Source organism: Psammomys obesus, unplaced genomic scaffold, assembly GCF_907164565.1.
Source record: "Psammomys obesus unplaced genomic scaffold, mPsaObe1.curated_primary_1811, whole genome shotgun sequence".
Lineage (NCBI taxonomy): Eukaryota > Metazoa > Chordata > Mammalia > Rodentia > Muridae > Psammomys > Psammomys obesus.
Genome location: NW_026596152.1, coordinates 348953 through 371365, shown reverse-complemented (window position 1 = coordinate 371365; position 22413 = coordinate 348953). Strand labels below are relative to the sequence as shown.

At 57.3% G+C, this 22413-nt stretch overlaps 2 protein-coding genes across 5 annotated transcripts; both read right to left on the bottom strand.

Moving 5' to 3' along the window:
* Positions 1 to 195: 195 nt before the first annotated feature.
* On the bottom strand, positions 196 to 5407 carry Spag7 (sperm associated antigen 7). Its single transcript, XM_055594035.1, has 7 exons — positions 5289 to 5407; positions 1654 to 1721; positions 1324 to 1412; positions 1152 to 1236; positions 962 to 1051; positions 703 to 859; positions 196 to 605 (listed from the first exon to the last, which is right to left on the bottom strand). The coding sequence occupies exons 1-7, from the start codon at positions 5371 to 5373 to the stop codon at positions 496 to 498; spliced, it is 684 nt and encodes a 227-aa protein (XP_055450010.1). The 5' UTR covers positions 5374 to 5407; the 3' UTR covers positions 196 to 495.
* Positions 5408 to 6101: 694 nt separating this feature from the next.
* Camta2 (calmodulin binding transcription activator 2) lies at positions 6102 to 22411 on the bottom strand. 4 transcript variants are annotated; one of them, XM_055594028.1, is made up of 23 exons: positions 22182 to 22411; positions 20857 to 20951; positions 20578 to 20681; positions 18549 to 18616; positions 18337 to 18472; positions 17846 to 17932; positions 17482 to 17635; positions 17176 to 17310; positions 15809 to 16749; positions 14815 to 14941; positions 13705 to 13839; positions 11304 to 11419; positions 10606 to 10790; positions 10250 to 10328; positions 9887 to 10109; positions 9298 to 9572; positions 7734 to 7930; positions 7325 to 7508; positions 6946 to 7017; positions 6835 to 6855; positions 6516 to 6703; positions 6338 to 6412; positions 6102 to 6257 (listed from the first exon to the last, which is right to left on the bottom strand). In XM_055594028.1, exons 2-23 carry the CDS (start codon positions 20885 to 20887, stop codon positions 6194 to 6196), a joined length of 3597 nt encoding a protein of 1198 aa, XP_055450003.1. In that variant the 5' UTR covers positions 20888 to 20951; positions 22182 to 22411; the 3' UTR covers positions 6102 to 6193. The 4 variants fall into 4 exon arrangements, with proteins under 4 accessions (XP_055450003.1, XP_055450004.1, XP_055450005.1 ...); XM_055594029.1 differs by having other exon boundaries at positions 17846 to 17917; positions 22182 to 22410; XM_055594030.1 differs by lacking the exon at positions 6835 to 6855.
* Positions 22412 to 22413: the final 2 nt, after the last annotated feature.

The following is a 22413-nucleotide window of genomic DNA, read 5'->3' as shown; positions in this document are numbered from 1 at the left end:
TTGCTCACTTTTTTTTTTTTTTTTTCCCGCTCTTTCTTTTTTAACACAAAGTTTTAATGCACAACCCTGGCTGTCCTGGACTCACTCTGTAGAGCAGACTGGTTGACCTCACAGAGACCAGCCTGCCTCTGCCTCCCCAGGCACTGTGATTAAAGGCGTGGCTTGGAGTCCACATTTTTATGTACAAATCAGGACTTGGGGTCAAACAGTGTTTATTCAATGTAAAGCAGCCCCAGCCCCATGGGGAAGAAAGTTCCAAGGGTAACAGAGTAATACAGATTAAATACCCACACATCTGCACACACATCTCACACACACACAGGCACCCACTCACCAAACACACATCCAAGTTCCAGCAGTGAAAACACCTGCTCCTCCAGTCTGAGTGGCAGCTGGCAGGACCTCATGGTTTTAGAAGTGGGGCTCTAGGATGGGTCCTAATAGCAGCAGCCTTGTCCCTCCCTGCCCCGGGTCAAAGTGAGCTGGGCGGGATGCCTAGGAGGTAGTTGGCAATTCTTCCCCACTCTGCCGCAGGCGTTTCTTGGCTCGGATCTCATTCATGGCCTCTTCTATGGATCTCGTGTCCCGCTTGTTGGCCACAGGCACTGGCAGCAGAGGGAAGAGTGGGCAAGCCCTCAGTCTCCGATCCCCTCCCCCAACCTATGTTCTCCCCGTGGCCCCCCAGCTCCTGCCACGGCTCACCACAGCCATAGGTCTTGTTGGCCTGCAGCATGTGGGCCGCATCTTTGGCTGCTCCTTTGCCAATAAGGTGGCTATACTTGTCCTTGTAGTCGCTGGCTGGGCTCACCACCACGGGCCCCTGCTGGGCTGCCTCCTCCTCCTGTTTCTGAGCCAGCTCCTAAGGGCACAGCGGTGGGGCACCTGTGCTCAAGGCCCTGAGCCCAGCTGACCTCTTCCCGGTGATGGTTATGGGCTCCAGGGCCTGTTAGGCACAGCTCACCTTGAGCTTCCGCTTCTCCTCAGCCTTCTGGGGGTCCCACTCCTCTCCATGACGGTAGGAGTCTAGCTCTTCATCTGAGGGTGCAAACTCCTGGGGGGAGGGGACAGGCAAAGTGACGTCCAGATAGCCTTGTGAGCCCCGGGCAGGGGCCGGCTGAGAGGAGGGAGGGAGGGGCGCCCAGGCCTTTTACCTTCTTGAAGACCATGACATAGCGACTGTCGTCATCTTCTCCAAAGGAGAAGGACGTGAGGCCAGCTACCTCGACCACGTCATGTCTGTGGAGGGGAGGCAGAAGGAGGTGAGCATGAGCAGCCTAGGCCCGCTGGCTCGCTTCTTGCCGCCCCAAGCGCTGACACACTCACAGTATGCTCCTCTCTATCTTGTTCATTGGCTGAAACTTTTTCTTGATCTGTCCACTGTCCTGGATGAAATCAGACACCTCCTTCTCCATCTTAGGAGAAACACAAGGAGGAGGGCATGAGATGACAGCTCCGCTCAGGACTCTCCCAAACTCTCCCGGGCCAACGGCTGCACCTTTCTAAACACCTCTCCACCCTGCCTTCCAGCTCCCAAGCCACTGGCTTTTAGTTCCGCCTGTCTGCAGGCATGTCACAGCAACCAAGGCCTCAACCTCCCAACTCTTACTGCAATCCCTTTCAGAAGCTGCCCTGGATCTCTCCAGCTGTTCTCACCCTTTTACGAAATTCCACTTTTTGTTGTTTGTCTTGCTCCTGCAGTTTCTTCAGGCGGGCTGCCTGCTCTGGGGGTGGAAAGGGCAGCATGAGGCCAGGGCGGAAGCATGCGTAGCGAGCTGGTCAGGCTCCCAAGGGTGTCTGACAAACACTGGGGAGCACTGTGCTCGGCAGCAGGACCACTGCGACTCACCAAGCACTCTCAGCTACTCTGTGACACGACCGGACGCTGCTAAGCCCCACAGCACCAACATGGCCGAGACAGTTTCCCCTTCCAGAGTAGTGGACTTCGAGCCCCAAGGACCAGACCCACACACACCCAACTTAGCAACCCTAGGAGAAAACCAATCAGCATTCACTTAACCCCCACAGTATAAAAGGAACTATAAGGCATCCGGGAAGTGAGAACAGCTGAGGCCTCAGGCCTTTCAACTCAGTCTCTACAGGGAAACGATCTCCCTTTGTATCTGCTATATATAATTATTATTTTGGAGACAGCTTCTCACTATGTAGCCTGGGCTGGCCTGGAATTCACTGTGTAGACCTGGCTAGCCTCAAAATCATAGACCTCTGCCTGCTTCTGCCTCTGAGTGCTGGGATTAAAAGCATATACTCCCACATCCAACTTTTAAGTTCATGCACACACACACACACACACACACACACACACACACACAAACATATATTTTTGAGACAGAGTTTTTCTCTATGTAGCCTCTGGCTGTCCTAGAGCTCTCTATGTAGACCAGGCTGGCCTTGAACTCAGAGATCAGCCTGCCTCTGCCTCCTAATTGTTCCAATTAAAGGTAAACTCCCCGACCCCACACTTGTAAGCTCAGGATGAACTGAAGCAGCGTCTGACTTCTCCCCTGTGGTTCTGTTTTATCAACTTGACACACACAAGGTGGAGTGTCCGCAGAGGTAGGAGCTGCAGCTGAGAACACGGCTCCAGAAGACAGTGGGACTGTCATACAGTTAATGACTGGTGGGGAGGGTCCAGCCCGCCGTGGGTGCCAGCTCTGGGCGGCAGTCCTGGCTGTGGAAGGGCTGCCAGGATGGAGCCAGTAGGCAGTGCTTACTGTTTCAGTTTATGCCTGACTCCTTTCCATGGCGCACTGTGACGTGAGCTTGAAGCTTCCCGAGTTGATTCTGGTTAAGCTGTGTTTTATCACAACAGTAGAAACTCTAATGAGGACAGAAGTTGGTACCAGAGAGTGGACTACTGTTGTGGCAGGCCTGGCTGGCCAGGTTGGGTATTTTTCAGGGGCGGGGCAGGGAGGAAATAGAAAAGAAATTTGGAACTTTGGGTAAAAAGCCCATTGAGTGCTTTCAGTCATGGTGTTCTACCATGACCATGACTTAGGGTTCCAGACATGACTCTTTACTTTGGGGGGCACAGGTACCCAAAGCTAGCCATAAATAAGCTCTCCTTTCTTACGGGGCGCCCTGCCCTTCTCAGATCTTGCCTCCCTACACCCTCTGCCCTTAGGGGTCGGTGCAACCCCAGGGACTGCACCTCAACCTGAGCTCTGCACTCAGGTGCAGCCCCAGCTGCAAAGCAGCACCTGCCTCCTTTCTGGCCCCAGCTTTGACTCCCAGGCTGGCCTCACACTTACAGATGAGAGCCACCACAGCACACTAGGAAGGACTGAACCCAGGGCCTTTCATATGCTATGTAAGTTTTCCACCAACTGAGAAACATTCCCAGCCCTCAGCCTTTTTAAAAAAGATTTATTCTTATCATTTTAATTATGTGTATGCATGAATTCAAGGGCCGGGAGGCCTGAGGTGAAGCCAGGGTTACAGGGAGTTGTAAGTCGCCTGATGTGTGTGCTGGCAATCTAGGTCCTCGCTCTTAATCACTAAGCCCGAGACTACTTTGTCTTTTTCCGTATGTGTTTACTGCCTCTGGTGACCTGGGCATTTGCCTCTTTCTCCTGTGCTTCAGCTTGAAACTCCTTTCTTTCGCTCTTTCAACACCCTCGGTTCAGTCCCTGCACAGGGCTGAGTCCCCAGAGCTGCACTGAACCTCTTCCTACTTCCTTTGCACATGTTCCGACTCGATGGACAACTTTTCCTCCTCTTTCAAACACCGATTCCTCACCGTGAGTCAAAATGTTCCTCTTGGGGCTGCAGAGATGGCTCAGTGGTTAAGAGCACTGTCTGTTCTTCCAAAGGATCTGGGTTCAATCCCCAGCACCCACATGGCAGCTCACAACTGTCTGTAACCCCAATTTCAAGGGATCTGACACCTTCACACTAATGTACATAAAATAAAAGTAAAAAACAAAAAACAAAACAAAACAAAAAAAACTTTCCTTTAGGCTCTAGGCACACTCACTGCTTTTTTTTTCAAAGACATGGTTTCTGCTCCAGCCCCACCCCCACTCGCTGGAGCGCAGAGACCATGTTCCCCTTATGTCCACTCCCACTTCAGGGTCCAGGGCCTAGGCAACCGGAGGCGCTCATCTCTCTGACTTCACTTGGCCCCTCAGTCTTTTCTCACTGGTTTTTCAGCATTTTTTTGCTTCTTGGGCGCTAGCATAAGGTAAGAACATAGACTATGAAGTCACATCTGAAGCGGAGCTTGATAGTGCATACCTTTAATCTCAGCACTCGAGGTACAGAGACAGGGGATCTCTGTGAGTTCAAGGCCAGCCTAGACTACAAAGCAACAGCCAGAAAGCCTCGAATTCCGCCCCCCCCCCAAAAAAAAAAACCTAAACAAAACAAGACGTCACACCTGGGTTCCAAACTCAGCCTAGTAAGCCCGAGACCCCAGGCTGACGCCGCCTGCTCTAACAGCTGCTGAGTGCTCCCGTCATCCACCTGAACACTAAGGCATCCCAACTCCTGCTTCCCGTTAGGCTCCGCTTTCCCACAGCTTAGGGACTTCACTCCCTTTCCTTAATCACCTATTCTTGGTGCCCACCTCGTTTCCCAAAAGCTGGGGACCCCGGTTAACCTCTCTTACATATATCTTTCCACACCCTGAAGGCACCCTGCCCGTCCTGCCTCCTTTGGGCAGATGGGGTGGGGGTGCCCATGGTCGGGGCTCACGCGCCTGAGCCAACACCGAGTAGGCTTCTTCGGGCCGCGCCCAACCCTGGCTGCCAAGCTCCAGCGAGCTTTCTGGCTGGCCTGCCGGCCGGGGGGGCACGGCGGGCGCCCGCATCACGAGCCAGCTGGGCAGCACGGGGAGGTACGGCCACGGTTAGGACCGCCGGGGAGGCAGGAGCGGCCAGCCCGCGGGCGGAGCCGAGGCGGGTCACACGGCAGCACCGAGGCAGCGCCAAGAGGGGACACGCCGCAGAGGGGCGTGCCCCGCGCCCGACCGCCGCGGAACTGGCGGTGCGGCCCACGCGCAGGCGCGGCCTCGTCCAATCGGAGGGGAGGCAGGCCGCCCATCCGCGCCGCGGGCCAATCACGAGCGAGGCCCGCGGGGGCGGGGCCGGCCGAGGCAGCCAATCGGCGTGCGGGGAGCCCGGCGGGCGGCAGGCCTTCCGGGCGCTCGGAGGGGCTGGGGAGCGGCCGCGGAGGGGGCTCTCGGGCAGGGGCTGGCGTTATTCAGAGAGGGAGGAGTGTGCTCCCGGGAGCCCGGCGGACACTCGCGCCCGTGGGCTTGGGGTCCTCACCTCGGGCCTTGCGCCGGCTCTCCTGGTCCCCGAGGCTGGGCGGCTTCTCCATGGAGCTCAGGATGGAGCCCAGTAGGTCCGCCATCTTGGGAATGACTGAGAGGGGGCGGCGCGTCTTAAAGGGAAGGGGCGAGATGCCTTTAAGGCCGGAAACGCGTCGGCCGCGACAAAAGCGCGCGGCCCCGCCCCGCCCCGCCCCGCCCCCAGCAGACGCGGAGGCTCGCTGGTGCAGAGACGTTTAATGGCAATTCGTATAAACCGAGCCCATGCACAAGTAGAAAGTGCTCGCGGGGCCGCCGCGCAGCGCCTTAAATAGACTTCTTCACTATACTCTGTATGTTACACTTATGTACAAACCCTCCCCGCGGGAGCGGGGCTCCGCCTCGCGAGCCTATGTACACCCCCTCCTCTTCGGCCCCTGGGTGGGTGGCCAGAGTCGGGGTGATGGGGAAGACGGGGCCGGGTAGGAGGAAACAGACGCAAACATGCGGAGTCGGGGTGGGGCCGTCACCCCTGAAACACGAGGGCGCGCAGCGAAGGCAGCGGCGGGGGCCGAGGCGGATACATTCGTGAGCGACTCGTCCAACAAATAAATAAGGCAAGTCAGGGAGGTCCGAGTCGAGTGCAGGCAGGGCCGGGTGTGCAGAAGGTGCAGGCAGGGCTCCGCAGTCACCGCTGAGGATGCAGTAGTGTGGGCGCGGGTCTCCTGGAGCCGGGGGGCATCGGGGCATCGGGGAGGCGCGACCAGAAGGGAGGAACGGCGTGGGCTGGGGAAGGACGGGGTCCACGAGGGCTCCCAGAAAGGGAAGGGGGAAGCTGCCGACAGGGGGCTCCCCTAGTCCCGAAAGCCTCTCCTCGGCAGGACAGCCAGAAGGGCCGGCCGGGCGGAGAAAGGCGTGGAGCGGTCAGGTGGCCAGCCCTGGCTGGGGCAGCCCTTCCAGCTCCTGGTTCTGCTTCAGCTCCCTCATCCTGCGGAGACAGAGGATTCAGAGGCGGGCGGGTCAGAGAAGGGGGCAGGGCAGAAATCCACCGAGGTGCGGGGTCCGAACCTGTGTCGGCAGCGCCTCAGGAACCTCATTATTTTCCGGGCTGCCTGGTCCTGCTTCTTGGTGAGAAAGGAGCCCCTGGTGGAAAAGAGAGTCTCAGAACTCCAGCGTCCCCAGTCCCCACCTTAGGACCAATGTGGGGAAAGGCAGGCAGGCTGGAAGCGGCGGGGGCTGTGCCTACTTGTTTCGGGCAGGCAGCGGGCCTGAGGGCCGGTGAGGAGGGCCCGGCCTGCGGCGGTACGAGCGGTAGTGTTGCTGGATCAGGACGGCTGCCCGGCGGCTCTGCTGAAAGCGCTTCTGCTCGTAGTAGCTTCGGAACTTGCTCTGAATCAGGATGGCCGCCTGAGTCATCTTCTTATAGAGAGCGAACTGCAGGGGAGGAGAGGGGCACACGCACTGTAGTGGAGGGCAGAAATCCAACCCCTGAAGGTCACCCGTAGGCGAGGTTCATCCCTTTCTCTGACCCACACACACTCACACCCCGAGCTCACGCCTAATACCTTAAGTGCAATCCAGGTCAGCTTGTGGAGAGAGAGGGGAGTTAGGGCTCTCACAGCCCGGGCTTAAACTGGGTAGGTGTGTGCCGGTGTGCTTTGAGAAAAGGCTCTAACCTGCTTGTACTTCCGGTAACAGCGCTGAATCACCGCCGCGGCCAACTCCTGCTGCTCCTTCAACCTCCGGCCCTAAGGGAAGAGAGTGGGGCCTCAGCTCAGGAGTCCGTGGGGGCTGGTAGACTCTGGGGCTCCTCCTCCTCTCTCTTGCAGACCCCACCTCGAAATTGTTTGTCTTTACATTTTTTTTATTTTGTGTGAGTGTGCGGGATGCCTGCGAGTGGACATCAGAGGAGCTGGCTCTCCTCTCCTGTGAGGGTGTCAGGCGTGGTGGTGTCGCTGCCTCCACTCTCTTTACTCCCACGAGGCCTCTGTTCTGTAGAAGCTCTGGGAGTCTCCCTCCCTCAAGACTGACTTATCCGAGGCTCCAGGCCCTGACCTTGTATTTGCGGAAGGCTGTCTGGATGACCCGTGCCGCCTCATACAGTTCCCGTTGCTCGTGGTCTGAGAGTGTCAGCAGGGCAAAGTCGCTTTCCATCTTGCCGCTGGTGGACGCGGAGAGGAACTCTGCCCAGGAAGGTGCTGGTGGGGCAGCAAGGCGGCCTCCCTCAAAGGGCAGTTCACTGTGGGGTAAGGAGGAGGATGTTGGGAGGCATCACCCTTTCATCTCAGCTAGAGGACCATCTTCAGCATCAGAGTCTGCAAAGATGCTCCACAGCTCATCAGCCTGCTCAGGTCCTTCTTACCTACCCCAGGACCTCAGCCAGAATGGTGCTTTGGCTGTTAGGAAGCGTCCTCCCTCCCATCTTTCCCTGAAAAAGTGTAGAGGCTTTGTTCTGAGCTGTCACCTAGCAGGGGCCGAGCTGGGGAAATGGTCCACATTCTCCAGGTAACTGGCTAGCCAGGACATGGTCTCACTGAGCCCCACGGCGCCTGTCTGCTCCCTGGCTGAGGCTCCAGCTTCCGGTGACTCTGAGAAGTCATCGCGTTTAATCCGCTCTGGTGTGGCTTCGATGATCTGCTTGGCTAGCGAGATCATGTCCACCTGGACAGACGGAGACAGTGCATGAACTCTGGGGCTCTGACGAGCAATGCTCCCGCCCAGCCTAAGCTGTAGCCTTGCACCCCATTTTCTGATCTTCTAGCTCTTCTGTTTACTGACCGACCTAAATTCCTCATTCCTACTGACTTCCTTAGAGCCAGGCCTCTGCACTCTTCTCTTGTGAGACACAAGACATGAAGGACAAATATCTTAGCATCCTTCTGATGGCCCACTCTCCACTTGGACCTGCTCTGTGCACTGGCCAACATATATCTCCAGAGACCTAGCCCAAGCGTGTCACCCCACTGGCTTCCAGCCTCCAAGCCTGGCGCTTACTGACCACACAGTGCTGGTGGCTAGTAGCTGAAAGGCCTGCGGCACTTGGCCGCCCTCCATGGTGCTGCTCCTGTAGAGGCGGTTTCTTCGTTTGTTCGAGAGAGCATCTCACTATGTAGTCCCGGCTGGCCTGCAACTATGTAGACCAGGCTGGCTTGAAACTCACTATGTAGGCCAGGCTAGCCTGGAACTCAGGGTTCCTGCTGCCCCTCTCTCCTGAAACGGAGTTCTTGATTTTTTGTGTTTGCTCCGTACTATAGTTATCCTTCCTAAAGCAGGTATGTCCACAGGTCCTAGCACTTGGCTCTGCTTGAAAATTCGTTCTTTTCATTCATTACATAATTCCTTCCTTAACTTTTCCCACAGGCAAGCGTCTTCCTACTCCAGGTCATTGTCAAGTGTTTCTTGACAATCTCGCTAATGTCTACTCAGACACCCTTCCCAGCTGCCTTCCATACCTAGTTTCTTCAGAACCTTTTCCTTCAGCTCAGCCTAGAGGCACACACTTTTTTTGAGACAGGGTTTCTCTGTGTAGCCCTGGCTGTCCTGGAACTTGCTCTGAATTCATAGAGATCTGCCTGCCACTGCATCCTGAGCGCTGGGATTAAAGCCACCAGGACCAGCTGCAGCCCACACCTTTAAACTCAGCACTTGGAAGGCTGAGTCAGGTGGATGCCTCTCTGGGTTCAAAGCTAGCCTGGTCTCTGAGTTCCAGGACAGCCAGGGCTACATGGCAAGACCCTGTCCTGAAAAGAAATAAAACAAGAACCTTTTCCTTCATTGTCGATAGGTAATTAGAACAGTTCAGTTCTAAGTGAAGATCCCTGTAGAGTTCTTAACTTCTCCTACCTAATTCCTGCTGAATCATAAAGTCTGAAAGGGCTTAGCTCAGGGGTCCTGGGCCTATACCCAAAGAGGAAATGGTCTTCCTTCTGGAACTGGAGCCCAGTTGATGTGCTTCTGGGGATGTGTGTCCCCCCAGCTCTGCCCCATCCCTAGCCTTGTGAGTCCAAACCCATCCCTGGGAGCAGTACCGGGATCACATCCGCAGCTGCCGGGCTCTCGTCCTCTGGAGCAGCCCCACCGGCCTGGGCTGGGGGGAGGCCGGGAGGAGACTCTTTGGAGCCAGCTGCCTCGTAGTCCATGAGGAGTGAGGGTGTCTCTGGGGGGCCTGGGATCACCTCCATAGTCATCTCGGAGGCCAGCAGGGGAGCAGGGGGAGGGCTGCCGTCTGCCACACTTGAGTAGGCTGAGGTCACAGAGAAGGTGCCATCTGACAGCTCTGAGGGTGAGGAAACTCCGCTCAGACCTGCGAGGAGGGCAAACCAGGTAAGGACAGCGACAGCGGGAGCCTCCCTCCAGCCACCCTCCAGCCTCTCACCTCAGCTCATCTCAGTTCCCTGCCTGGTCTTTTTTAAGGTTTATATTTTGTATGTATGAGTTTTTTCCCCAACTGTATGTAGGTGGAACTAGAGTTACAGGCCGCTGTGAGCTACCACGTGGGTCCTCCAGAAGAGCAGCCAACCTCTCAGCCATCACTCCAGTGCCTTCTCCCAGCCGTTAGCTTTGCTATAGACACTTTTTGAGGATCTGCCTCTAGAAGGACCCAAGGCCAGCTCTCACCGGTGTCCGGGCTGGAGGAGGGTGGAGATAGAGCAAGCGGGTGCTCAACTGAAAGCTCCTGTCTCTGCAGTTCCTCAAGGCAGCGGGCAAGGCGCACGTGACCCCGAGAATGTGCCACAGACAGGGGCAGACGGCCCAGAGAGTCAGGGATGCTCAGCGCTTGTCGGTTCCAACAGAAAAGGAGCACAGCAGCCTCCAAGTGTCCCAGAGCGCAAGCCCACATCTGAGGGAGGAAGTGGGAGGAGGTGAGCTGCCTTCCCTGAGCCAGTCCTCAGGCCCTGGCCTTCCTGGTATTCCCCTGCATTCTTTTGAAGCATCCATTCCCATTGCTTATGGCCCACAGGAACTTAGGAACATCCTCACCAGAGGGGTGCAAGAGAAATGGTCCACATTGAGCGGGTCAACCTCTTGCTCTAAGTCCAGGCTTCCGGTGTCCACACTCCTAGAGATTTGGGGCAAGACAAAGCCCAGTCGGGGGTGGGGGGACGGCAAAGTAGGAACACCAGAGGCAGAGGACTGACTTGACCTTGTACACTTAAGTTGGTCAAGAAGTCAGTATCTTATGTCAGGATACTAGGAGTCCTCCAAACGCCAATCTTCCCACCCATGTGCCTTTCCACAGTGACCCTGATCATGCCAAGCAGAGAGCCAAGTTCTCATCCTCCAGTGCCTCACTGTCAGTGGCCGCCCAGCGCCCCAGCCCTGGTAGCCCTGCTCACCGCCACTGGCTCAGAGTTTGAATGAGTCGAGCGTAGCCCTGGGCAGCAGCCAGATGCAGAAGGCTCATGCCTCGGAAGGGGCTTCCATGGAGCAGACGTTCAGGACCCCTCCACGTGGAACGTGGGATCATGCTCTCCACCAAGACCACCACGCGTGCCTCAAAGCCGGGGCCCTGGCCTTCATCCTGCGGGACACCCATGTGCACACACTTGGGCATCTGTCCCGCAGGACACCTCCCCAGCTTCCGCTTTCGGCACACACGCTCATTTCCCAGTGCAGCTCCCGCCGCCACCGCCCTGTTTCTTGGTTGAGCCCCTCTGCGGCCTCAGGGTACTTGGAGCTCTTCTGGAGCTGGCTGACACACCAGCTCTGGCTGGTGCCACATGTTATCTCCCTTTCCCTAGCCCTCCCCCAGCCCTCTTCCTTCAGAGACTCTGAACCCACAGGCCCAATATTTCTGATCCCCCCCCTCACCTTCACCCCACCTTCAGATCAGAAATAGTGTGAAGCCTGTCATACTGTGAGGGAGCCCAGAGGAGCCACTCTTGCCACAGCGGCAGCAGTCATGGACAGCAAAGTGACAGCAGGAGGAGGGGTGGCTGACAGTCGGGGTGGGTGAGTGAGGACAGGCATAGGAGAACAACTCTCCTGGGGACCCCATGTCCCCACATGAGACCGTGGTCTCTGTTAGAAGTACCTGAAGGGGAGGGACCTCCGGGCCCTGGCCAGGCGCCTGCCCGGCGGCTGCAATCTCTGCCATCCGCTTCTCCATCTGCTCCAGCCGCTCCAGGATGGACATCCGGAACTGGCTGTCTGTGGGTGGGCACGGGAGCTGAGTAGACGGTGTGGGGATGCTAGGAACACTACTAGTGGTTGTCCCCAAGATCTGGGTGTGAAGAATGGGACAACAGAGCTTGCTCTTCCTCGCCCACTCAGCTACGTACACCTCAGCAGGAGACCCAGCCCTTAGTCTCACACATAGACGAGAACCAGGATTAAGAACCAAGGCTGGCCAGGTGGTAGTGGCACACCCATTTAATTCCAGTGCTTGGGAGGCAGAAGCAGGCAGACCTTTCTACAGAGTGAGTTCCAGGACAACCAGGGCTACACAGAGAAACCCTGTCTCAAAAAAACAAGTCAAAAAAAAAAAAAAAAAAAAAAAAGGAAGAAGAACCAAGGCTGTTTCCTCTAAGACAGAGGTGGCAGGAATTCCCCAGTGCCCATCTGTTTCTCAGCTACCCAAGCCAAAAACTGGCATGGCCTCTTCCAACCTTTTCTAAAACAGAACAGTCCCAAGTTCTTGCTCCAGATGCTGCCTTTGCCTCCAGCGCTGGGCTGAGGTACTCAAGGCCCCCTTCTAGGTTAGCCACTACCCCGAAGAACTGGGGACTAGAGTTTAAAAAACACCACCTACTCCAAAGGCCCCCTATGGCTGTCCAGAGGGTGGCTGGGAAGGGGAGGTGACAGAGATGGACGGCCATGTTCATTCTTCCTCCTCCCAACTCCATACACAAATTTCCACATACACGTATGCACACATAGACACAAGCTGTGTCTACCCCCTTCTGAGCTCAAATAAGGACAAGGAGAGCAGGAGGGAGGGGACCAGCGCCTAGGGAAAGCAAGCACAGAAAGAGCCATGACAGAAGGGATGGTGAGCACACACTCAGCTGGGACAGAAACAAGGTGCAGAGGGGACAGAAAGAGCAGCCAGCAAAGTCCCAACCAGTTGGTTAGAGAGAGAAGAAAAGAAAAAAGATCAGATATAGTTAAGGAAAACTGGGAAGAAGAGAGGAGATGGAGCAATCAGAGAGGGGTAAGGAAGACAGTGATGAGCAGCCAGAGCAGGAAAACAGGCCCAACGGTAGACAGACTAAAGTCCCACAGACAACCACACACCTCCTCAGGACATGTGACAAGTATGACCTCCCCTGCAAAAGGGAGGCAAGAGTAGGAACAGAGCCTCTAAGACAAAGGAATGGCAGGAGACAAGAAAAATAGCAGGACAATAACAGAACTACCACAAGGAAGAGCCAGAGAAGCAAACCCCGAGAAAGCATCAGGAAATGCACATGGAAGCACACAGACGCAGGCCTCCTCCGTGGGCCAGAGGGGCCTCAGCAGCGGTGGTGCAGTGGTGCCACAGGCTTCCCTTGTGTTTGCGTCCTGTCATTTCGAGCAGACCTACAACGGCCACATCTTTATCACCCACAGGAAAAGCAGAAAAATCAATGACCTTATGCGCGTGGGAGTTCTGCCCATATGTGTGTACGCCGCTGTGTGCCTGGCCCGTGGAGGCCAGAAGATGACATCTCAACCCTAGAACCGAAGCTATGGTGGCTGTGAACCACCACGTGGGTGCTGGAAATCAAACTGAGGCCCTCCTGCTGCAGCCTTCAGTGTAGCCAGAACTACAAGTGTGCACAGCTTCCTTTAAGCCGAGAGTGGAAACGCATGGATCTAACATGGAACTTGGGAGGCAGAAGAACCCGAGAACTCAAGGGTGTGCTTGAGCCTGAAGCTGGCCTGAGGCTATATGAGGCCCTGTCAGCCAACACAGATGCCAAGGGCCTGGAGAGGTGAGCCGAGGTTGGTGCACTGGCTGCTCTTCCAGAGGACCCTGCTTGAGTCCCGCGCCCACACGGCGGCCTACAATGGGTTTAATTATAGTCCCAAGTGATTTGACACCCTCTTGTGGCCTCTGGTGCCTCTGTGGGCACCTGGCATGGACACGGTGCACAAACACACATTTTAAAATAATTATCAACCTGCCTCCCAAATTCACAGAAAGGGACACAGTTTGCTACTACATTAAAAAATGCCCATGAAGCTTAGCACGGTGGCACATGCCCAGAAGCAGAGGATGGCACCAAGTTTTAGGCTAGCTTGGTCTACACAGAAGTTCCAAACAGGGCTACAGAGCAAAGTTTCTCAAAAGCACTAACAACAGCAACAGCACACGCGCACACACACACACACACACACCAATGGCAACAGCAGTACAGTGGGCTTTAATGGTGGCCCTGGGAGATCTGGGGAGCAGGCCATGCGCAGGTGTGTCATGCCTGAGACGCTGGGTCAGAGGGCTCAGAACTTACCGTCCAGAGACAACCAGTCAAGCTGTGTGCTGGGCAGAGACAGGAGTCGGCGCGCTCGGTACTCGAAGAGCACGGAGGCAGAGAGGGGGCCGCCCCGCCCCGCCACCTGCAGAGACACCAGCCCCACCTCGTGGGCTGGGGGGGGACAGGTCAGGAAGAGGGGCTTCCCTGGCTCCTTCCAGAGCCACATTTCTCCTGTTCCCTTGCATGGGCCAAGAGTGCCCTCGCTTCGGCGCGTAGCCTTTGCACTAACAGGGAGGGGAGACTACTTATTCTAGAATTGCTACACTCTAGGGACCAGAGGATTATCGGCTGTAGAGCGCAGCCTCGGCAAACATGACAGCGGTTAACCCTTTAGCCCTTTAGAGCAGCGTGCCGAGGCTGAGACCCTGAGGAGTGAAACGTCTGCTCAGCAGCAGTGTCCAATGAGAGCTGTGCCCAGTCTCTGCCTACTACCCTGAGGAGAGAGGCACCAGGCCTTAACCTCAAACCCAGGCCTGAAGCTTCCCCCAGCCCCAGCTTCTCTGGTCTTCTCCACCTTTTGGCTGGGGCTGTGGAGACTAGGAGGGAATTTACTCCTCCACAACAAGACAGCCAACCTGGGCCCCAGGGAAGACGACGACTGAGTGCTAGACTGCAGGGAAGGACGGGGGCAGGAGCACAGGGCAGGCGGCCGAGACAGTGTCCAGACCGCTCCACAGCGGTGGGAATGCCGACACCCAACAGGCTTGCACACTAGAATGCACTCACTAGGCATTTGAAATACGGCCAGTGCATGGAGGAAAGGAGTAGGAAACTGTGATTAAGGAGGCACTCATGGCTGGTGAGGCTCCCTGGACTTTAGAGATCCCTTTGGCCAGCTGCTTGCTTGACCTTAGAGGAGGGCAACTTAAGGATGGTGTGGAGGTAGCTAAGATCCCGAGAGCCACCAAGCACGCCTCGCAGACCACATCCCAGGTTTAGGACGCAAAGGCCAGAACTGGCGCTCTGCCTAGGGGTGGGAGGGTCTTTGTCCTCAGAACAAGCTGTTTCCAGTGCTTCCTGGAGGTCCTTGCCCATCTAAGTGCCTTCCCCTGTCAGTCCCTTCCCCTGTGTTCACAATCTCCATACCTGGACAGTAGCAGCGTAAGACTCCAGGCTGGACCAGCGAGGCTGGGACCGCAATGTGGTCAAAGACGCAGGAGTAGCGCTCTGCAGCCTCCGTCCACGGGCCTGTGATGAGCACCTTGACCCCACCCTGCAGGCAGAGGTCAGATAGCCTCATGATGGAAGTTGTCCTAGAGTCTAGGGGTTCAGTGATGAGCAGGGCCCAACCTTTCTGCCCAGTGGGTCTTACGTAGCTTAGGCTGGGCTCAAACTGACTCTAGTTGAGGACAGCCTGGCATTCCTGACCATCTGGCTTCTGACTCTTGGGTGCTGGGGTTAGCATGCCCCACCACACCCAGTTTAAAGAACAAACCAAAAACTTTCCCTGTCGCAGAGGGTCCAGCCCAAGGCCTTGTGTATGCCAGGCAAACGTTCCACTGCTGAGCTCACCCTTGGGCCTTACTAGGATATTCTGAATCCACCAAGAAGCAGAGCTTGGGAGAGCAGCGCTGCCCAGCGGCCTCACCCCTTGCAGCCCCTCCTCTCCGCTCCCAGAACCTCCCCACTGCTGAGCACAGCCTTGCAGCTGCCCGGAGTCTGCACTCCTTCTCATCGCATGCACTTTTCTCTCCAGGGTTAAAGGCTCCGTGTCCTTCCCTTAAAACAGTCACCAAGAGAATGAGGTCCCTGAAGGAGCTTTGAAAACTGCAATAACAAGACAGGGGAAGGCACTGAGGCCAGCTTGGTCTACAAAGCAAGGCCAGGACAGCCAAGGCTACACAGAGAAACCCTGTCTTGGGAAAAACAAACAAGTTTAGGAGCACCAGGAGGATGGGACACTTGAGGACTTGGTAGAATTGCTTAATGGCAGAGCATATTCCTGATAAGCTGGATTTGATTCCTTACATTAAAAATAAACAACTGACAGTAGGTCCCGGACTATGAGGTAAGATAAGAGTTAATAAAATCCATTTTGAAAAGTCCAAAAGCTAATGGGAGAAGAAAAGCCAAGACTCACCTCTGGGTAGGACCACTCTGGGGAAAAGTCTGTGATGGTGTGAAGCGCAGGGGAGAGCTGGGGGGGTGGGGCAGGGAGGCTTGGAGCGCCATCGCTGATGAGTTCTCCCATGAGGTCTGGGAATGATGAAAGACTGAAGGGCTCCAGCTCGCTGCTGCCAGCGGAGCCTCCAAACAAGGTCTCTCCTCTTGTCCCCCTGCCTGGCGGCTGCAAGGCAGCAGGTGAGGGTGGGGACGACGGAGGGGGTGAAGGTACAGGCGGCACAGCTCCCGGACCCTGCAGTTCCTCCCCGCTCTCATCGTCTTGGATGAAGAACTGGTTTCCTCGCCTCCCGCTTGCCCCCAGCTGTGGAGGGCCACCTCTCGAGGCTGCCTGGGGCTCCAGAGCAGCAGCGGGCTCCAGGGCAGGGCAGGGAGTGTGAGTGCCCTCCGCCTCGGGGAAGTCTGGGTTCACTCCCTGGCCCCCTCCATATGTCTGGCCCCTTTGGGGGCTGTTGAGAAAACGGTCAGGGTCAAAGGCAGGGCTGGGAGGAGCTGGTGGGGCAGAAGGCTCAGAACCCACAACCACAGCCAAGCTCACAGACGGTCTCGGCTCAGCCGGCGGAGCCAAGTGCCTGGTGGGCGTCAGGCCCCCGGCTCGCTGCTCTAGTCCTGTTAGGAGAAGGATGGCCGTGCCTCCTCCTGATGAACCCCCTCGAGAGGTAGGAGGGCTGGGTCTGATTTCTAGGGGTTCTGCAAATCCTGAGGAGGAGGAAGAGGAGGAAGAGGAAGATGGGGAGGTGTGTGCCTTGGGGAGCTCTGGAGGAAGTGGGGCGATCATTGGTGGGGGCTCAGGGGGCTTGGAGTGCGGTACAGAAGCCAGTGCTAAAGCTCGGGGCTCCACTTTGGGAGAGATGATGCGGTGTTTCGTGCTGCTGCATTTGTGCGTCAGGCTCCCGGAACCTGGTGTGGAGAGGAGAGGGAAGAGAAGGGGTAAGACTTGGTGTCCAGCAGCCCCACCCCACAGCAAACCTCCAGTGTAATGCTGACTGTGACCACTGGGAGGCATCAGAAACAAGCCCCCTCCCCCCCAGCTCCTCCTCAAAATAAACAGGACTGGAGGAGCATAGTAGGGGAGCAGTCCTGGTTGAGGCAGGAGCCCACAGCGGTAGGCGAGGGAGAACCAGGGGTAGCAAGCTAAGGCTGGCTGTAACTGGTGTGGCAGAGGCAGGAGCTTCGTGGGCTTCCAGGACCAGCCGGCAGGAAGCTCTCCTCCTTGGCCCATCTTTCTGGGCATGCAAAGACTTGCAAATTAGCATGCAGATTCCATCGAGACTGTTACCAAGCAATGTGGCTGAATAGGCTGAGTGTCAGTCAGGGGTCACTTACCAAGGCCCCCACTGCAGAGACAAGCATGTGTTCGGGGTGCTGGCTTGGTTGGGTGGGTATCCAAGATCTGCTGCACCAGCTGTTCCACAGAGAATTCCTCCGACCCGTTCCCACAGCTCCACTTGATGCCATGAACTGCAGAAAGGGGGCGGTCTGTGAGACTTCCCTCAGACACACAGCGCCAGGGGCCTCTCTGTACCTTCTCAGGATCTTGTATGCCAACAGGAGAGCCCCCCCCAACCCCCTACCCTGGCTTGGACAGAGTTACCCGCTCCCCCGCTCTCCCTCCCTCGGCCTGCCCCTTACACATGGGCTTCAGCTGCCCCAGGAGCTCCTCCCGCGACCACCTCAGCCACTCGCGCCGCTCGCTGCTGATGGAGCAGAAGAGGGGGCTACAGCCCTTCCCGCAGTCCTCCAGGGCCGGGACATTCAGGTAGTGCACGAGGACGATGTCAGGGTTCTGGCAGCACGAGGTACACACAGCCGCGGTCTAGCCTCCCAGTCCTCGCCTTCTGAGCATCACCCCCAATTCTCAGCACTCTCGACTTCCAGCCTGTCCTAGTCCTATTCCCCCTTCTGCTTTTCCCACTCAGAACTCATTCTGCATCTTTTCAGATCTCATGTTCCCCAAAGAGCCAGAAATATGGCTCGCTGAGTTCCCAGTTCTTACCTGGAGCAGCCAATAGCAGCGCCGATGGAATGTGGGGACGATGGAAGAGTGAACGTAGCAGCCATAGAGACACTGCCAGGAGACAGGCTGGGGTGGGGGGAGGGCTAGTCTGCTCCCCAAGTCTTCCTCAGTTCAGTCCCTTTGCAGGAATCCCAATCTTTCCACCAGCTCCTCCTCAGTCCTTTCCCTAGCCCCACCTTCCCACCCCTTCCAAATTCCAGCAGGCGAGAGGGGAACAGAGGAGGGTGCCCAGTCTGAGACAAAGGGAAGGGATCGGAGAGCAGAGAAGAAGCGCAGGAGAACAAGATGCGGGAGAAGCCTGCACTTCAGTGCCACTGCTGGACCTCAGGCGAGATGCAAGGGAGCGGGGACTGCGCATCCGTGCCACGGAGCTGGGCGACGGCAAACGGGAGCTCGCAGACCAAGAGGGACACAGACAGCCTCCCCACAGGCAGGCCGCGGGGCGCCCTGTGGCCGGCTGGCACTCTTACCTCCACGCCCTGGACCTTGAGCTTCATGTGGTCCTCTCGGGTGGTCTTCCCATCCTTCCGCTTCTTCCAAAGGTACCCGTCCTTCCGGTACTTCACCTTCTTCCGATTGTAGAGGATAATGGAGCCATTCTGAGGCCTGGTGGGGACGGGGAGCTGGAGTTTTGTGCACACAGCCCAGGATCCCTGTTCTTCAAACTGGAGAACTTTCTCACCTTGTCTTTGGAGCGCAAGACAGCCACTCGTCATGTTTCTCAAAGGTGATCAGGTAGGACGCGATCTCCTGTAGGAGAGGAGGCCGCTGGTAGGTGCCCCACCGGGCCACTGTCTTAGGGCCTCTGCGGAGCTGTCTGGACTCAGGAGGCCTCACAGCCCTTGGAATAGCAGGTTCTATCTCAGATGAAACCAGACCTCGGGCTGGGGGTGTCGTTCAGTCACAGAAGACGACAGTGCAAGCACGCATGTGCAAGGCCCCAGGTTTAAACACCAGGAGGAGAAAACAACCAACCAAACAACCTAACCTTTTACCTTTGTCTCTGTCTCCCTACTGGAGCCCATCCCGTGCGGCCAGCTTCAAGGCTATCCTTTGTTCATATGAGCTGCTTTCTCTGTCACCCAGCCTGAGAACCATCAACGGTTTGACGCTGACAGGAACTCCAGGTTCTCCAAGGCCTTCAAGGTATCACACAATTATTCCTACTATTTACTCAATTCAACCCACTAGTCTGGCCAGATGAGCTCAGTGATCCCTTCCTGAACACGACTCCAACAATCACACCGTTCTTGTCGGTGCCCTACTTGCCTGAAGTGCCTGGGAATGCCTCTATGCCTGGAAATTCCAAGCATCTCAGAACAACTTCCCTGCTGCTGCTTCTCGGAACTTCCTGAAGGCTCTAAAGCACGTAAATAACCATGTGCAAACACGCCCACTTTTTATTGAGGGCGCAGTCTCACTGCATAACCTTGGCCCACCTCCTACTCATCTGTACACCGAGCTGGCCAGAACTGTGTAATCCTCATGGCTCTGGCTATGGGTGTGAGCCGCTCCCGCACCCCAGCTTTACAGACAGTTCTGAGAGTGAATCAATAATCACCAGCCACCAACTACGTGCAGGCAATGTGTATGCAGAACACAGAAAGCGTCCTCCAGAGGTGGTAAAAGGCAGGGCCCGAGACAGGCCTGTGGACGCACACCCGTACCCCAGCATTCAGCACTCAGGGGCTGAGGCGGGAAAATCGGGAGCTCCAGGCCACACCAGAGCCTGTCTCAGAAAGGCCAACTAGGGCCTGGGGAAGCGACTCAGTCAGAGAAGTGCTTGCTGCACAAGTATAGACACAAGGTCAGATCCCCAGCACCCAGTAAAAATCCAGGCAACACTGTGCACGCCTGCAGCCTGGAATTCTGGTGCCGGGCAAAGAGAGGCAAGAAGGTTCTGGGCTGGATGACCAATCAGTGCAGCAAACCAGTGAGCTCCAGGTTCATTTAAAGACTCGAGAAATAAGGTAGAGAGCCACTGAGAAAGACACTCAACACGGACCTCTGGCCGCCACAAACATGTACGCGCTCACACAGCCCAACAAATGCGTAAGGTCAGTGTGGGGAACACGGAAATATTTTTCTCCCTGCCTAAGGGAGGAAAAACAAAGTTAGGCAGAATGGCATATACCTGAATCCTAGTTCTAGGGACATGGCAGCCTGAGGATCAGGGTTTAGAGCAGGGACAGGGGAGGAGGTCAGCAGAGGCTTGCACGCACAGGCCTTGGGTTCACTCCCCAGCACGTTAACTGGGCTTCTGACACACACTTAGAATCCCAGCACTTTGGAGGTAGAGGCAGGAGGGGATTGCATATTTAAGCTTGTCCTTGGCTACGAAGCAAGTTTGAGGCTAGCCTGGACTACATGATAGCCTTTAACATCAACACACAGAAACAAAACAGACCACTTTTCTCTTCCCTAACATCTGTAGTGGTAAGAGGCAACACAGGTCAGACGCACAGCATGGGGCGCTGGGGGCGACATGCAGTACTAAGCCATTGTTTGCTTGGATGGATTATACCCTCGGGAACCGGCTCCTAGGAGGTCCAAGTCTGTGTAATTCTATGACCCCCCCCAAGCCTAGAACAGTGCTTGGCAGTGCGTGTCCACACACACACCACACACACACACACACACACAAAGTCCCACCCAGCCTCCTCCAACCCACCGGTCGGGCTGGGTCCCAGTCTCCGCACTCCCTAGCAAACCTCATTTGTGTTCCATCGCAGCCTCTCTGGAGGCAGCAGTGGGCATCGAGGGAGACACTCCAGCAGCTTCTTGGGGAGGAAGATCTTCAGGTGGTGGCTGTTTTCTAGAGGGACCAGAGGGAGGGCTCTGTTACAGGCAGTCCAGAGGGAGGGGCCGGATATAAGGCAGGGCACGGGGAACTGCAACTGGGACCAGGGAGGAGGAGGGCAGAGAATCGAGGGTCAGACAGCAGGAAACCGGAGGCTGAGCCCACCTGAGACCCTGTGCTGTGAACTCACCAGCAACCTCAGTGGTGTCCTTGGTATTCATGGTGAGGGTTCCAGGGGGCAAGGTCACCCCCGGCCTGAGGGGCCGGGGGGAGGGGGAGTCTGTGCTGAGAGAGGAGAGAACAAGGTCATGGAAGAAGCCCCCACAGTAATCCCGGATGAAGAGCCTGAGGTATGGGGTTCGGAGCTCAGTCCCGTCATGTGGGAAAGATGAAGCAAAGGCTGAACTAGAACCGGACACAGGCCACGAACCCACGTGAGCGAGGAGACAAGACAGAAGGGAGGAGCGGGGGAGGCCGACCAAGTCGGAGCTCCCCAGGGTGGGAGGTGCTCCTGCGTGGCTAACCCAGATTCTCCCAGGCTGAAGGAGAGAGCAGGTGAGGTCAGTTACTACAGCTTTTTCTCCGTGGAAAATCAGACAGAAAAAGAACTCGGTGCACTGGGAAGGGAGGGCAAGGCCGGGCCCAGAGTGGGCCGGTCGTAGGAGCTGGGGCTCGGTCCTTGATGGCGTGACAAGACTAGCTGAATGCTGGAGGCAAGCAGAGCTAGGTCTGGTGGCCAGCAGGGCTCTTGAGGACACACCCCGATCTCTGTCTGACTTTTTCTGAGGGAGGGCAGATCTGATAACTGACCTCTCTCTCTCAGGTTGGTCGGGGGCTGGGAGGATTTGGAACAGACACGTCGGACCAGGCTTCCGGGTGGGACACCCTGGCTTCCTCTCTGCAGCCAGCACTTCCCCTCACCCAGCTCTCCCATTTCCCCAAGCTCTGCTTCTCTGGCTCGAAGCCTTCCACGGCCCTTCCACCGCTCGGGTCCCAGGCTGAGCCTCCGCCCTCCCGGGAACAGATGGGAGCCGGAGGAGGCTGTGCGCGGGCCCTGCCAGGTGTCCGGGACGGAGAGGGGGTGGAGGCCCGCGGAGGACGGCGCGTGCAGGGAGGCTGGGCTTGGGTGAGGGGTCTCCCGGGGCGCAGGTGCGCAGCCCCGGCCAGGCAGCCCGGCAGGCTGCGGAGCGGGGCGGATGGACGGCGGGCCGGAGGGGGGGCGGGGGTCGCGGAGGTCTGCGAGTGGGAGGGGCCGGCCAGGGTCCCGCCCGCAGCCCGGATGTTCTGGAGAGGCACCTGCGGCCGGGGCAGTGCGGGCCCGGTGCGGGGTCGGGGGCAGTGCCCGCGCTCGGGTCCCTGATGCGGCCCTGGCGCGGGGAAGGAGGACGGAAGCGGCGAGGTGGGGGCGGCCCGGGAGGGAGCCGGTGGTCCCCGGCGCCGCCGCACACCGGGCCGCGAGGAGCGGCGCCCCCTGGCGCGGGGGCGGAGAGGCGGGCCCGAGGCCCTGGCTCTTACCTCCCGGGGTCCCGCGGGTGACGGCGGCAGCGGCCATTCTACCCCAAACCGACCCCCCCTAGCGCCGGCTGACAGCGGCGTTCGACGTCAGTGCGCACGGGGCGGGGCCTCCCAATTAAGGGAGCGGGGGTCGGGAGGGGAAGCCGGGGTCAGCACGCTTGAGGCTCCGGGCCAGGCTAGGAGACGCGGTGCTGCACAGGCCCTAAAGAGGCAAGAGCCGAGGGCCGGGATC

Bases quoted from the DNA above. Each gene is read 5' to 3' on its own strand.
- Spag7 (XM_055594035.1), bottom strand. From the start codon at position 5,373: ATGGCGGACCTACTGGGCTCCATCCTGAGCTCCATGGAGAAGCCGCCC. The intron at 1,722-5,288 runs GTGAGGACCCCA...TTCCACCCCCAG, and splicing joins GAGCCGGCGCAAGGCCCGAG to AGCAGGCAGCCCGCCTGAAG. The intron at 1,237-1,323 runs GTGAGTGTGTCA...TCCCCTCCACAG, and splicing joins AAGATAGAGAGGAGCATACT to ACATGACGTGGTCGAGGTAG.
- Camta2 (XM_055594028.1), bottom strand. From the start codon at position 20,887: ATGAATACCAAGGACACCACTGAGGTTGCTG. The intron at 20,682-20,856 runs GTGAGTTCACAG...TGGTCCCTCTAG, and splicing joins GGACACCACTGAGGTTGCTG to AAAACAGCCACCACCTGAAG. The intron at 7,018-7,324 runs GTCAGGGCCTGG...CTCTTCCCTTAG, and splicing joins CAGCCTTCCGCAAATACAAG to GGCCGGAGGTTGAAGGAGCA.